General features: G+C 41.1%; 1 protein-coding gene across 1 annotated transcript in view; it reads left to right on the forward strand.

Moving 5' to 3' along the window:
- The window catches only part of LOC120045564 (double C2-like domain-containing protein alpha), a 46,132-nt gene that overhangs the window by 16,349 nt on the left and 15,085 nt on the right, over positions 1-14,698 (forward strand). The window contains exons 6-7 of the mRNA XM_038990468.1: positions 3,881-3,940; positions 13,494-13,696. Coding sequence (XP_038846396.1) covers positions 3,881-3,940; positions 13,494-13,696 — 263 coding nt within the window. The remainder of the gene's footprint in view (positions 1-3,880; positions 3,941-13,493; positions 13,697-14,698) is intronic.

The raw sequence follows: 14,698 nt of genomic DNA on the forward strand, positions 1-14,698 counted from the left end.
TGCAGACACAGGAGGCAGATGGTTAGAGTCTTAGTTGTTTATTTATATCCAAAAGGAGTAGGCAAGAGAATGGTCGTGGACAGGCAAAAGGTCAAAACCAGATTCTGAGTCCAAGAGGAACAGAGTGGCAGACAGGCTTGATGTTAGGGCAGGCAGGTGGGTCAGGCAGGCGTGTCCAGAAAAAACAGGCAAGGGTCAAAACCGAGAAAACTAGAAAAAGAGAATAGAAAGGGTCAAAGGGTCAAAACCGAGAAAACTAGAAAAAGAGAATAGAAAACATACAAGACGAACTAGCACAGAGAGACAGGAAACACAAGGATAAATACACTGGGGAAAATAAGCGACACCTGGAGGAGGTGGAGACAATCACAAGAACAGGTGAAACAGATCAGGGCGTGACAGAAACGTAATTTGGAATCTGAGCATGGAACTTTCCAAAAGTTAGGCCTAACTTTCCACCCCATACAGAGTACGCCTACCGTTGCAGAAAAATGTAAGCTTTAATTGCTGGCTACACTTCTTCAGTTGCGTAACCCAATGAGAGAAGATCACAGGTGTTTCCCTAAAAGCTGTCTGGGTTTAAGCATCTTCTATTGTACATAAAGTGAATAGCTTAATCAGTTGATAGTGACAGAATTAGATTACTTCCAAGCAAAGTAAATGTTTTTGTCTCCTCGGCTATAGGACATTGTAGCTCAGCCTCTGAATGTCAAATAAACGAAACAATGATATCCCCATATGCATCAAAGTCACGTCTTTCCCGGGTATTTTACAGCTTGTTTCTAGAATAAAGCACTGCGGACCAAAGTGCTGTTATAGATCATTTTATATAATCAGATCTGTTTTATTTTCTTCAAAATCTTAAGCTAACAAGGGGTAGGCCTGTGCTTTTTGACATTTTATTTAAAATAAAGTAGGCCTATGGCATACCCTCTCATACCCCCTCAATTCGAGTCTTGGTTTTAACTTAACAGCCGTTCACTGACACAGAGGTAGGCTATTTTAAGAGTGAATAGTGGGTGGAGGAACTGACCGACAAATCTATGGTTATAGCAGCCTATTGCTTAATTTCATCTGTCACACAGTTAGGCTTACACAAAGCCCTCTTGTTGTTAGTAGTCTAATTAAAATGAAGACGGTTGAAATGCCTAGTCGAATTTGCGTTCTTTCAGCACTATGAGCTGTCCATTTCCGATTGCTGCTGCTTCAAGTTTCAGCACCGCAATGTAAATGATTCGAATCTGTCTTATTGTGAGGTCAATAACTCTGATAAATACATAATGGGCAAGAAACATATTGTTTTTAATCAAATCGATTATAGTAGTAGCAAGCTATCAAAGATGACCTCCGGTCCTCCCCTTCGCACTCTCTTTTCAAACTGAACAGAACATAAACTATAGGCCAGTCTTCACGCACGTTTTTGGACTAGGCTTAATAGCCACCAAAAATCAAAAGAAGCCTTTGACTCTCCTCCTGAACTGCCACCGTAGGTCTACACAGCACAGCCATTGGTTAGGCAGCACACAAAAACTTTTTTGATCAGTAAGAGCAGAGCAGCCCGGGGCTCAGGGTTGGAATATCCTTTGCAGTGTGTAATGCTGCCTAGTTTTATTTAGACCACCCCAGCAGATATCTTAGAAAGATAACTTTGTTCCGTGCTTCTCTGAGCACGCACTTCGTAGCCTATAGGCTATGGATCCTTATTGAGACCACATGAAATAGCCTATAGACACACTTGATATTGCGTGCCCAGCGAAGCTGTGAAACCTATTGTTATTCTTTGAATTATTATTTTCATTTTCCTTGACTTGGTCAAATAACTCAAGCAAAGATAGTAAAAAAAAATATATATTTGGCACACAGATACTAGAGGTCATGAGTAACTTGGTCAAAAATAATGGCACTGATTGGCCTATGAGGTGCTGTTATAAGCAGTCTCACTTAAACCTTCAAATCCGTCGGCTCTTTAGACCTAGAGACTTGAAATGCTGAACAAATTTGCCTCAAGGACCCAAAGGTCTCTCAGGATAGATTTTCCTACATCTTGAACATTTTTGAAAAAGTATTCTCATTGTTCTCTCAACTTAGTTTCAGAAAAGCTAAAGGATTGGTTAAGATATGGCTGAGTTATTTATAAATCAGATTTTACCTGTCCATTTAAATCCTTTGTAAATCCACTTCACAATGGCTTATCAACTTGAAACGTTTTAGGGTCACAGTTCTCTTTTTTGACTGTAACTGTAATGCTTAAAATAATCATAAAACATCATTAAAAGTCAGATTGACTCAAAATTTCACAGTAGTCACTAAAGAGTTCGAGAAAATAATGTTCAATAACATTCAAAGATGGCCACACAATACGAGTGGATTCATATTAGCACATACGTCTTCTCATGAACCATAGGAACAAAAGACACCAATTTGGAATGTAGGCCCATGGTACATGTCTTAACTTGGTTTAAGAAAATCTTGGTCAAAAGATGGTTGAGTTATTGACCTATCAAAAATCCGATTTGACATGTCCATTTAAACCAATGTTAATCCACTCCACAGTGTCCTATCAACTTGAAACTTATCATCGCTATCATGGATGTCTGAAAGTCAAACTGAATTTGGTATGGATGTCTAAAAAAACAAGGAAACTAGAAACAACTAATTGTTTGCATATGTAACGCTAATGCAAAGTCATCTGCAATCATCTTCTCCTCATTAACCATATGTCAGATTCCCTCCAGGTTTTGTATTTACTCATTACGTCAGTCTTTAATAGTTGCCGCATTCAAAACATAAGCTGTGTGAATAGTAAGTCACTGCTACCTTAGATGGCTGCACCAGACTAGATGGCGGCACTATAAATGTCATTGGCACCAGTGGCACCATAGGATACTAGAGCAATAACACTTGATCAAGTGGACTTTGTCTAATGCAAAGGATTGTTAAATTATGCTGACGAATAATGTGAAAAACAGGTTTTTAGAAATGTATTAATTTATAAAAAAATGGAAGTACCTTATTTACAAAGGTATTCAGACCCTTTGATATGAGACTTGAAATTGAGCTCAGGTGCATCCTGTTTCCATTGATCATCCTTGAGATGTTTCAACAACTTGATTGGAGTCCACCTGTGGTAAATTCAATTTATTGGACATGATTTGGAAAGGCACACACCTGTCTAAATAACTCCCCAAATACGGGTATCGCAAGCTTGTAGCGTCATACCCAAAAAGACCCGAGGCTATATTTGCTGCCAAACCTGCTCCAACAAAGTACTGAGTAAAGAGTCTGAATACTTATGTAAATTTGCAAACATTTCTAAAAACCTGTTTTTCTTTTTCATTATGGATTATTGTGTGTAGATTGATGAGGGGGGTAAAAAAAACTATTTAATCAATTTTAGTCTAAAGCTGAGACGTAACAAAATGTGTTAAAAGTGAAGGGGTCTGAATACTTTCCGAATGCACTATATGTGGTCTGAACGTAGTGAAAAGTGGATATTTTATTTGGGAAAATATGAAACCGGAAGTCCTGCCTCTTGCTCTGTCAGGATACGACAGTTGTGAGGGTATATTTAAGTATTTTGGAATGCTAATGTGGAGTGAACCGACTGAGATTGAAATCATTTACACAAGCAGAATTAAGTAATGACTTTAAGAATGATTACAAGCTGCATTATAAGATAACGAACCTACAGCACAGACTAAACTTCACTTGCGTCATTCACTTGTGATACTGAGAGATAAACATGCTAATGCTTTCACTGATTGCACATAAAGGAAGATAGTTGTGAACCGTGTTCATTGCTGCTCGCAGCTATATTTATCTTTATTTCTCTTTCTCTCTCTCTCCATCCCTCTCTCTCTCTCTCTCTCTCTCTCTCCAGCTTCCCTCCCCTTCTGCAATGAGCGCGGCACTGAGAGGCATTTCCTGCTACCTGAGAGAGGTACGCCAAAAACACCCCTTCGCCTCTGTCTGTCTGACCATGGTTCAAACAAACTGTGCTGTGCCGACATCGCACGGCGCTTGACTTTTAAAGGCAGTGTTGGCTTGAGCAACACCGGATTCAAAACTTTGAATTTTTCCATTTAAATTATTATACAAAATTCTTGCCACCAATAGAATGTTATATAAATGGGGGATAAAACCATCCCAGCTCTGCAGATTTTGCTACGAAGAGACAGAATCATTAGATCATTTGTTTTGGTACTGACCATATGTAGCTTGTTTTTGGTTGCAGGAATGGTTGAAGAAGTGAAACATTTACCTGGCGCTAACTCTGCAGATAGCACTACTGGGTGACTTGAAAAGTCATAGTCAATCGATCAAAAATATAATAATACTTTAAACAAAAATGTTTGTCTTTAATTTACAATCTGTAGAAACTATGACAATAGAAAGGTTCAGAACTTTCAAAACATAAAAAAATGTAAACTTAAATATGACATTCAGACCCTTTACTCAGTACTTTGTTGAAGCAAACTTTGGCAGAAATTACAACCTTGTGTCTTCTTGGGTATGACGCTACAAGCTTGGCACACCTGTAATTGGGGAGTTTCTCCCATTTTTCTCTGCAGATCCTCTCAAGCTCTGTTCAGTTGAATAGGTAGCGTCGCTGCACAGCTATTTTCAGGTCTCTCCAGAGATGTACGATTGGGTTCAAGCCCGGGCTGTAGCTGGACCCCTCAAGGACATTCAGAGACTTGACCCGAAGCTACTCCTGTGTTGTCTTGGCTGTGTGCTTCAGGTTGTTGAAAGGTGAACTTTCGCCCCAGTCTGAGGTCCTGAGCACTCTAAGCAGGTTTTCATCAAGAATATCTCTGTACTTTGCTCCGTACATCTTTCCCTTGATCCCGACTAGTCTCCCAGTCCCTGCCACTGAAAAACATCCCCACAGCATAATGCTGACACCACCATGCTTCATCGTAGGGATGGTGCCAGGTTTCCACCTGACGTGACCCTTGGCATTCAGGCCAAAGAGTTCAATCTTGGTTTCATCAAACTAGAGAATCTTGTTTCTCATGGTCTGAGAGTCCTTTAGGTGCCTTTTGGCAAACCAAACAGGATGTCATGTGCCTTTTACAGAGGAGTGGCTTCTGTCTGGCCACTCTACCATAAACGCCTGATTGGTGGAGTGATGCAGAGATGGTTATCCTGGAAGGTTCTCCCATCTCCACAGAGGAACTCTGGAGCTCTGTCAGAGTGACCACCGGGTTCTTGGTCACCTCCCTGACCAATGCCCTTCTCCACCGATTGCTCAGTTTGGCGGCCAGCTCTAGGAAGAGCCTTGGTGGTTTCTAATTTCTTCCATTGAAGAATGATGGAGGCCACTGTTTCTTGGGGACCTTCAATGCTGCAGACATTTTTTGGTATCCTTCCCCAGATCTGTGCCTCGACACAATCCTGTCTCAAAGCTCTTTCGACCTCATTGCTTGGTTTCTGCTCTGACATACACTGTCAACTGTGGGACCTTATATAGACAGGTGTGTGCCTTTCCAAATCATGTCCAGTCAATTGAACTTACCACAGGTGGACTCCAATCAAGTTGTAGAAACATCTCAAGGATGATCAATCGAAACAGGATGCACTGTATAAGCAGGAAGTAGAAGCCTAAGTGTTGTTGTCCATTAGTTTACTCCAATTAGGGGAGGGGTGTTCGGGTTAGTGGAAAATAATGAAGGAAAATATATTTTAAAAATATATATATACAGTACCAGTTAATAGTTTGGAATCACCTACTCGTTCAAGGGTTTTTCTTTATTTCACTATTTTCTACATTGTAGAATAATAGTGAAAACATCAAAACTGTGAAATAACACATATGGAATCATGTAGTAACCAAAAAAGTGTTAAACAAATAAAAAATATAATTTATATTTGAAATTCTTCAAAGTAGCCACCCTTTGCCTTAATGACAACTTTGCACACGCTTGGCATTCTCTCAACCAGCTTCATGAGGTAGTTACCTGGAATGCATTTCAATTAACAGCTGTCCCTTGTTAAAAGTTCATTTGTGGAATTTCTTTCCTTCTTAATGCGTTTGAGCCAATCAGTTGTGTTATGACAAGGTAGGGGTGGTATACAGAAGACAGCCCTATTTGGTAAAAAAAACAAGTCTATATTATGGCAAGAACAGCTCAAATAAGCAAAGAGAAATGACAGTCCATCATTACTTTAAAACATGAAGGTCAATCAATCCTGAAAATTTCAAGAACTTTGAAAGTTTCTTCAAGTGCAGTGGCAAAAACCATCAAGCACTATGATGAAACTGGCTCTCATGAGGACCGCCACAGGAAAGGAAGACCCAGAGTTACCCTTACTGCAGAGGATAAGTTCATTAGAGTTAACTGCACCTCAGATTGCAGCCCACATACTGTAAATGTTTGAGAGTTCAAGTAACAGACAGATCTCAACAACAACTGTTAAGAGGAGACTGCGTGAATCAGGCCTTCATGGTCGATTTGCTGAAAAGAAACCCCTACTAAAGGACACCAATAACAAGAAGAGACTTCTTGTCTGAAGTCCCTGCCACATACGTCACGTGTCTGAGCCGTTGACTTGCAATTCTACTTTATCTCTGTACTGATGTTGTGCTTGTTTGATTGCCTTACGGAGGGCATAACTGCACTGTTTGTATTCAACCATATTCCCAGTCACATTGCTGTGGTTAAATGCGATGGTTTGTGTTTTCAGTTTTGCGCGAATGCTGCCATCTATCCACAGTTTTTGGTTTGGGTAGGTTTTAATAGTCACGGTGGGAACACCATCCCCTATACACCTCCTTTCCGACTGTATGTAATAACACGTAAAACATTCTGGGCTAATAATGTAAGGAAAATACATCCTGCAAAGTTGCTTAGGAGCTAGAAGCAGAGCTGCCATTTCGAAATTATTTGTATTTTTTTTATATATATATATATATATATATATATATATATATAAAAAAGTAGTACTCACTCTTCAAACAAGTGATAGGCTAATATTGTCACCCATCAGACTATTCTGAATTGAATCTTGTCTTTACATATACTAAATATTATATGTATGACATTTGTTTTGATTTAGAATGGACCATTATCATGCACCTGTCTCAGAACAGGGGCAGGGGGAAAAAATGCATGTCATCTATATGCATTTTCCCATGGCTTATTTTTTTAAAATATATTTGCATTGATGTTGTTAGAGGGACAATTACTTACTTACTGACTTTATTGTCCCCATGGGGAAATTTTGTTGCAGTGTCATGTTGTCACGATCGTCTTCGGGAGAAAGAGAGGAGGACCAAGGCGCAGCGTGAAGTGAATACATTCTTCTATTTATTAAAGAAGAAACGAAGAACACTTGACAAACTTACTAAAACAACAAACGAACGTGACGCTATATATAAAACGTGCAGACACAAGCAACTAACATATAGACAATAACCCACAACCCACAATACAAAACAGGCTACCTAAATATGGTTCCCAATCAGAGCCAACGCAAAACACCTGTCTCTGATTGAGAACAATATCAGGCCAAACACATAGAAATAGACAAACCAGACATACAACATAGAATGCCCACTCAGATCACACCCTGACCAAACAAAACATAAAACATACAAAGCAAACTATGGTCAGGGCGTGACACATGTACACGTTTAAAGTGGCGTTTAAATACGAAACAAAATTGACAATACAACTTTCAACTAGCCTGCTGGTCTTACTGAGTCGATAGGAACTTTAGAACGAGCAATTTAGGAGAGATATCACACCTGGCACAAATGATGGTCTAGTTCTGTTTTTCCTGTTGAGTACCAGAGTGCTCAGAGTGCTGAGTACCAGGTAGGTAGCAAGTTTGGTATGTTACTAATAACCATCAGCAGCATCAGAACTTGGAGAAGCCTAGTTACCTTGACTAAAAGGTCATGTGGAATTTGACTGTGGTCATGACTCGTGAATGCCAGTGTGGTGGTAGTATGGTCACTGTAACAGCCCTAATCAAAGGTTGGCAAATTTATGCACTCACAAAAATAACATAAAATAGACATACATGTAAGGGGGTAAAAATGGATGTGGAATACAGACGAATGTATGCTTCACTATTAATACATGCATGTAGCTCGGCTCTGCCTGTGGCCATGGGAGTGACTCATGCTTCCCTGAGATGTTGCATCTCATCATTCTTAGCTTCTTTGAGTGGCTGCTCCCTCGCTTTTCTTTTCTATTCCTTCATCCGTCAATCTTAATGTGATGTGCCATGATGCGTACCGTGCTGTACTTGCGATCAGACTCTTCCATCACAATAGTCAGTCTATAAGACACACAAGAGGATGAATGAATAGATCAACTTTATTGATCCCCAGAGGGGAAATTGAGCTTGTCACTAGCATAAGATCGATCACTGGCGGACTTACCACTAGGCGGAAAAGGCAGTTGCCTCAGGCCTCGCATCATCAGGGGCCTTGTGAGCTGGGCATAATTAAAAAAAGAATAATACTAGTAGCCCCCCCACCATGCTCTGCCTGCTAGAGTGGCACCTCCTTTCCTTATTTTCCTTCTTCTTCGTCTGGTTTTCCGGCAGACTAGACGCTTTGTTGCGTATTGCTGTCATTCACAGTTCGGAAAATGCATTGCACATTTTGTTCACAAAAAAAGGGAAAAGGGAAATGGGCAACACCACCTTTCTGTTCCTTCTGTCCCTCATGCTTTTTCAGCTACGGTTAATAAAGTAGCTTAAAAATTGACTTTTCCGCTGCTTCCTTCACTCGGATCAGACCAGGTCTATACGGAACTGGTCTAGTTGGCCTCGGGTCCGTTCGGAATGAGTCGCTATATTAAACAAATACATTTATGCATATCGGGTCCGACATTTTGGACCCATGAAGAACTCTAACGTGACGTGCCATACTCTTTTTGGCCAGACAGCATCAGATACATGGCCTACATACACTGAGCGTACAAAACATTAGGAACAATATTGAGTTGCACGCCCTTTTCCCTCAGGACAGACTCAATTCATCGGGGCACGAACTCTACAAAGTTTTGAAAGCTTTCCACAGGGATACTGGCGCATGTTGACTCCAATGCTTCCCACAGTTGTGTCAAGTTGGCTGGATGTCCTTTGGGTGGTGGGCTATTCTTGATACACATGGGAAACTGTTGAGCGTGAAAAACCCAGCAGCATACTCAAACCAGTAAGCCTGGCACCTACTACCATACCCTGTTCAAAGGCACTTAAAAATGTTGTCTTGCCCATTCACCCTCTGAATGGCAAACATACAGAGTACATTTCTCAATTGTCTCAAGGCTTAAAAATCCTTCTTTAACTTGTCTCCTCCCCTTCATCTACACTGATTGAAGTGGATTTAACAAGTGACATCAACAAGGGATCATAGCTTTCACCTGGATTCACCTGGTCAGTCTATGTCATGGAAAGAGTAGGTGTTCTTACTGTTTTTTACAGTCAGTGTACAGTATAGTTAGACAGAGGGGCGCTGTTTCCCTCGTTTGGATGCTTTCTCTGGTAAGATAAACAAAGAAACATCCTCTCACTATCAACTGCATTTATTTTCAGGAAACTTAACTTCTTAGTGATCCTTTCGGGCAGTTGTTGTTGCCATCCTGTAAGGTGTGATGTTCGGATGTACCAATCCTGTGTAGGTGTTGTTACACATGGTCTGCCACTGCGAGGACAATCAGCTGTCCGTCCTGTCTCCCTGTAGCGCTGTCTTAGGCGTCTCACAGTATGGACATTGCAATTTATTGCCCTGGCCACATCTGCAGTCCTCATGCCTCCTTGCATGCCTAAGGCACGATCCCGCAGATGAGCAGGGACCCTGGGCATCTTTCTTTTGCTGTTTATCAGAGTCAGTAGAAAGGCCTCTTTAGTGTCCTAGGTTTTCATAACTGTGACCTTAATTGCCTACCGTCTGTAAGCTGTTAGTGTCTTAACGACAGTTCCACAGGTGCATGTTCATTAATTGTTCATGGTTCATTGAACAAGCATGGGAAACAGTGTTTAAACCCTTTACAATGAAGATCTGTGAAGTTAGTTGGATTTTTACAAATTATCTTTGAAAGACAGGGCCCTGAAAAGGGGACGTTTCTTTTATTGCTGAGTTTAGTTTCAGACACTTGCGAATTGAAGGAACGTTGGCGGGTGCACAGTGCACTGTTGCTGGAATTATTTTGGAGGAACGTGTGACCTACTTTTTGAAGTGATTTGGTAGTCAAAGGTAATACATGTTTACAGTTAAATCACGTCTTTACTATAAAACCCCCAAATCACTAAGTCTGTCCATGCATAAGATAGGACACGTACAGGGACAATATGTAATAAAAAAATATGGAATGAAGTTCAGAGAGACACTGTATTGAATGTACTGACGTGGACATGTTTCAACCCAAAGGCTATTGTCTTATGTCAGATAACGTGTTTGTCTGCACTAGCAACGCGTAGTAGTGGTGCACCTGTTGGAAGACAATGTCCCAATGCAGTAATTCAATAATGGCAACAACAAAGAAATGCTAATATGACACTGTATCCATAAGTATTAAATATACAGTGGGGCAAAAAAGTATTTAGTCAGCCACCAATTGTGCAAGTTCTCCCACTTAAAAAGATGAGAGAGGCCTGTAATTTTCATCATAGGTACACTTCAACTATGACAGACAAAATGAGAAAAAAAATCAAGAAAGTCACATTGTAGGATTTTTTATGAATTTATTTGCAAATTATGGTTGAAAATAAGTATTTGGTCAATAACAAAAGTTTATCTCAATACTTTGTTATATACCCTTTGTTGGCAATGACAGAGGTCAAACGTTTTCTGTAAGTCTTCACAAGGTTTTCACACACTGTTGCTGGTATTTTGGCCCATTCCTCCATGCAGATCTCCTCTAGAGCAGTGATGTTTTGGGGCTGTTGCTGGGCAACACAGACTTTCAACTCCCTCCAAAGATTTTCTATGGGGTTGAGATCTGGAGACTGGCTAGGTCACTCTAGGACCTTGAAATGCTTCTTACGAAGCCACTCCTTCGTTGCCCGGGCGGTGTGTTTGGGATCATTGTCATGCTGAAAGACCCAGCCACGTTTCATCTTCAATGCCCTTGCTGATGGAAGGAGGTTTTCACTCAAAATCTCACGATACATGGCCCCATTCATTCTTTCCTTTACACGGATCAGTCGTCCTGGTCCCTTTGCAGAAAAACAGCCCCAAAGCATGATGTTTCCACCCCCATGCTTCACAGTAGGTATGGTGTTCTTTGGATGCAACTCAGCATTCTTTGTCCTCAACACGAAGAGTTGAGTTTTTACCAAAAAGTTCTATTTTGGTTTCATCTGACCATATGACATTCTCCCAATCTTCTTCTGGATCATCCAAATGCTCTCTAGCAAACTTCAGACGGGCCTGGACATGTACTGGCTTAAGCAGGGGGACACGTCTGGCACTGCAGGATTTGAGTCCCTGGCGGCGTAGTGTGTTACTGATGGTAGGCTTTGTTACTTTGGTCCCAGCTCTCTGCAGGTCATTCACTAGGTCCCCCGTGTGGTTCTGGGATTTTTGCTCACCGTTCTTGTGATCATTTTGACCCCACGGGGTGAGATCTTGCGTGGAGCCCCAGATCGAGGGAGATTATCAATGGTCTTGTATGTCTTCCATTTCCTAATAATTGCTCCCACAGTTGATTTCTTCAAACCAAGCTGCTTACCTATTGCAGATTCAGTCTTCCCAGCCTGGTGCAGGTCTACAATTTTGTTTCTGGTGTCCTTTGACAGCTCTTTGGTCTTGGCCATAGTGGAGTTTGGAGTGTGACTGTTTGAGGTTGTGGACAGGTGTCTTTTATACTGATAATAAGTTCAAACAGGTGCCATTAATACAGGTAACGAGTGGAGGACAGAGGAGCCTCTTAAAGAAGAAGTTACAGGTCTGTGAGAGCCAGAAATCTTGCTTGTTTGTAGGTGACCAAATACTTATTTTCCACCATAATTTGCAAATAAATTCATTAAAAATCCTACAATGTGATTTTCTGGATTTTTTTTTCTCATTTTGTCTGTCATAGTTGAAGTGTACCTATGATGAAAATTACAGGCCTCTCTCATCTTTTTAAGTGGGAGAACTTGCACAATTGGTGGCTGACTAAATACTTTTTTGCCCCACTGTACTTTATGTAAGGGATAAACGCCGAAGTCATGTACATTACCTTGGAAATAATGGACAATGCAGAGTAAATTTTTCAAAGGTAATGTACAGAACAGAGCCGTTTATCCCGCTTATACCACCCACAGTTGCTAGAGAAAACAATTTGATGAAAGCACACATTTACCAGTAGGGGAAAAAATGATGTTTATATTTTCACTTTTATAAACTAATTCATACTTTCTCATCTTTTGGTTGCTAGAGTCGCGAACAAGTCATTTGTTCAGTTAGTTTGATACTTATGGACGCGATCCAGTCGTTCGTTCTTTATGTTCTGTGGCCATGCTCGCTGGCAACCTTCTTATCCCTTGCTTGCTAGCTAGCCAGCTAGCTACGGCTAACACAGTCACGACCTCTGCAGACAGAATAACAACAAAGTAGCTGTTTTCTAATGACGTTAATTTGGATACATCCATAACAATGAGCTGATAATGCCCAATTTTGCCTGGCACAGCCAGAAAAGTTTGCCTTCACTTCAGGACACTCAACACTGTTCATTACGAGGAGATCGCATTGCATATCAAACACAACTAGTTTGTTGCTAGCAAACCTGCCAATATGACAACCGAATTAAAAAAGATCAGTTTCTGAAAACAGCTGGTCAAAATGTGGGAGTATTTGACAGCATAGAGCCACTTGTACCATGACTGCAACAGTAGGGACCAGAGAAATTCATTTCCATCACTCACCACGTTAGGTCATCAGATGCTCCAAAAAAATATGTCTCTGCAAAAACAAATCAATGCTAGCTAGCTAAGTTCTTCCTCGTTGGACCTGCGTTTACAGTGTATCCAATTTTGGTTTGTTGGTTTAGCGCTCTGTTACTTTGTAGCAAGTATGGTCTAACCAATCAGAAACGAGTATTCAACAATGCTGTGGTATAATTCTCATTGACTGGTAGTTGCTAACTTTTTTTGACCTTGCACGTCCTTTTTCCCAAAAACGTGCTGCTAGGTCCTTTCAGCTAGTAGTTGCTATGTCAACATCGTGTCTGACAAATGCTGTCACTGCTAACTTAAGTGCCTTCAGTACAGACACAAAAGGTCAATACACAGTCATCCCAACAGACTGTTGGCCTAAATACTGAAGAGCACAACGTAAAAAGTTCAACAGTTCTTTGGCACTCGCTCATTTAAGAGGGAGATGATAGCAGCCCCTGGTTTGACTCTTTCCTTTTCTCTCTCACTCTATCCTTTATTTTTATTTTTCTCTGCTACTTTCTCTCTCATTCTCTATCCTTTTCTCTATATCTGTTCCTATCTCTCACTCTCTCCTTTTCTCTACCACTTTTTCCTCAATGTCCCCTTTCCCTCAGTGGGAGAGTGAACAGCAGAGGAGTCTGGAGGAGAGGGGTCGTCTGCTGCTCTGCCTGCAGTTCCTCCCCACGTCCAGTGTGGTCGATAAGGCCAAAGGGGAGGCCAAGGAGATGGCCCACGGAGGGCTTTGTGTGGGTGTGCGACGATGCGCCCACCTAGCCGCCATGGACGTCAACGGATTCTCGGACCCCTATGTCAAAACGTGAGTATAGACGTTGACCGTGATACCAATACTAGACCTGGGTTGTGTTCATTAGAGCACACGCGAAATGTTTTGCAACGGAAATGAAAATGAGTGTTTCTTATTGTACAAGTTCAGATGGTACCTCCCTGTTTCACACGTTTTCGGACCGTTTTTCTTGTTTATAAATGTTTTGTTTTCTTTTAAATACTTAAGCTGCGCTTGATTCAGCTTGAATGTTGAAACGGAGTGAATGGAATAGACCCAAAAGTGAAAACTCCTACCATTCGGCACTCCAGGCAGGCTCAATGAAAGGCTCAAAGTATCTGAAAGAAAACAAATACGTTATTATTTCCAGTGGGCAAGAGCGGTAGAAAGAGATGCAGTGTACAGAGAGTCATGGTTATTAAGATGACTATCTTACTGTATATGCCCTTCGAGTAACATACAGAGATTTACGGACTGGAGCTGTTGCACAATTGCATTTCAATAGTAAATTATTTGAAAGTAGAGAGAGAGTGTGTGTGTGTATGTATATGCGTGTGTGTGTGTGTGTGTGTGTGTGTGTGTGTGTGTGTGTGTGTGTGTGTGTGTGTGCAAGCCATGGCTAGTGAGAGGGGGAATTTTTCCCAGCGTGACTGATGCATCCTGACAGAAATCGTACAAGGAAATAAACATTTCATCCCTTGTCAATGTGTTCACTTCAATTCCGTCACTGGCCTTGAGTGCTGAGCTCACTTTACCTCCCTTTCACACGTACATAAACACACACATACACACTTTCTTGGAGAAATATGCCAAACCAGCTATTTCCCCCCTCAGGTTAACGTACAAGCAAGTCATACAAATAGACATGCCATTTTCCTACTGCCAGTTCACACAATAAAATGTCTCTCCTGCAGACGCTTTCTCTCTCACACACACACGATCATGCACACACACACACACACACACACACACACACACACACACACACACACACACACACACACACACACACACACACACACACACACACACACA

This window comes from Salvelinus namaycush, chromosome 4 (genome assembly GCF_016432855.1).
Source record: "Salvelinus namaycush isolate Seneca chromosome 4, SaNama_1.0, whole genome shotgun sequence".
Taxonomy (NCBI): domain Eukaryota; kingdom Metazoa; phylum Chordata; class Actinopteri; order Salmoniformes; family Salmonidae; genus Salvelinus; species Salvelinus namaycush.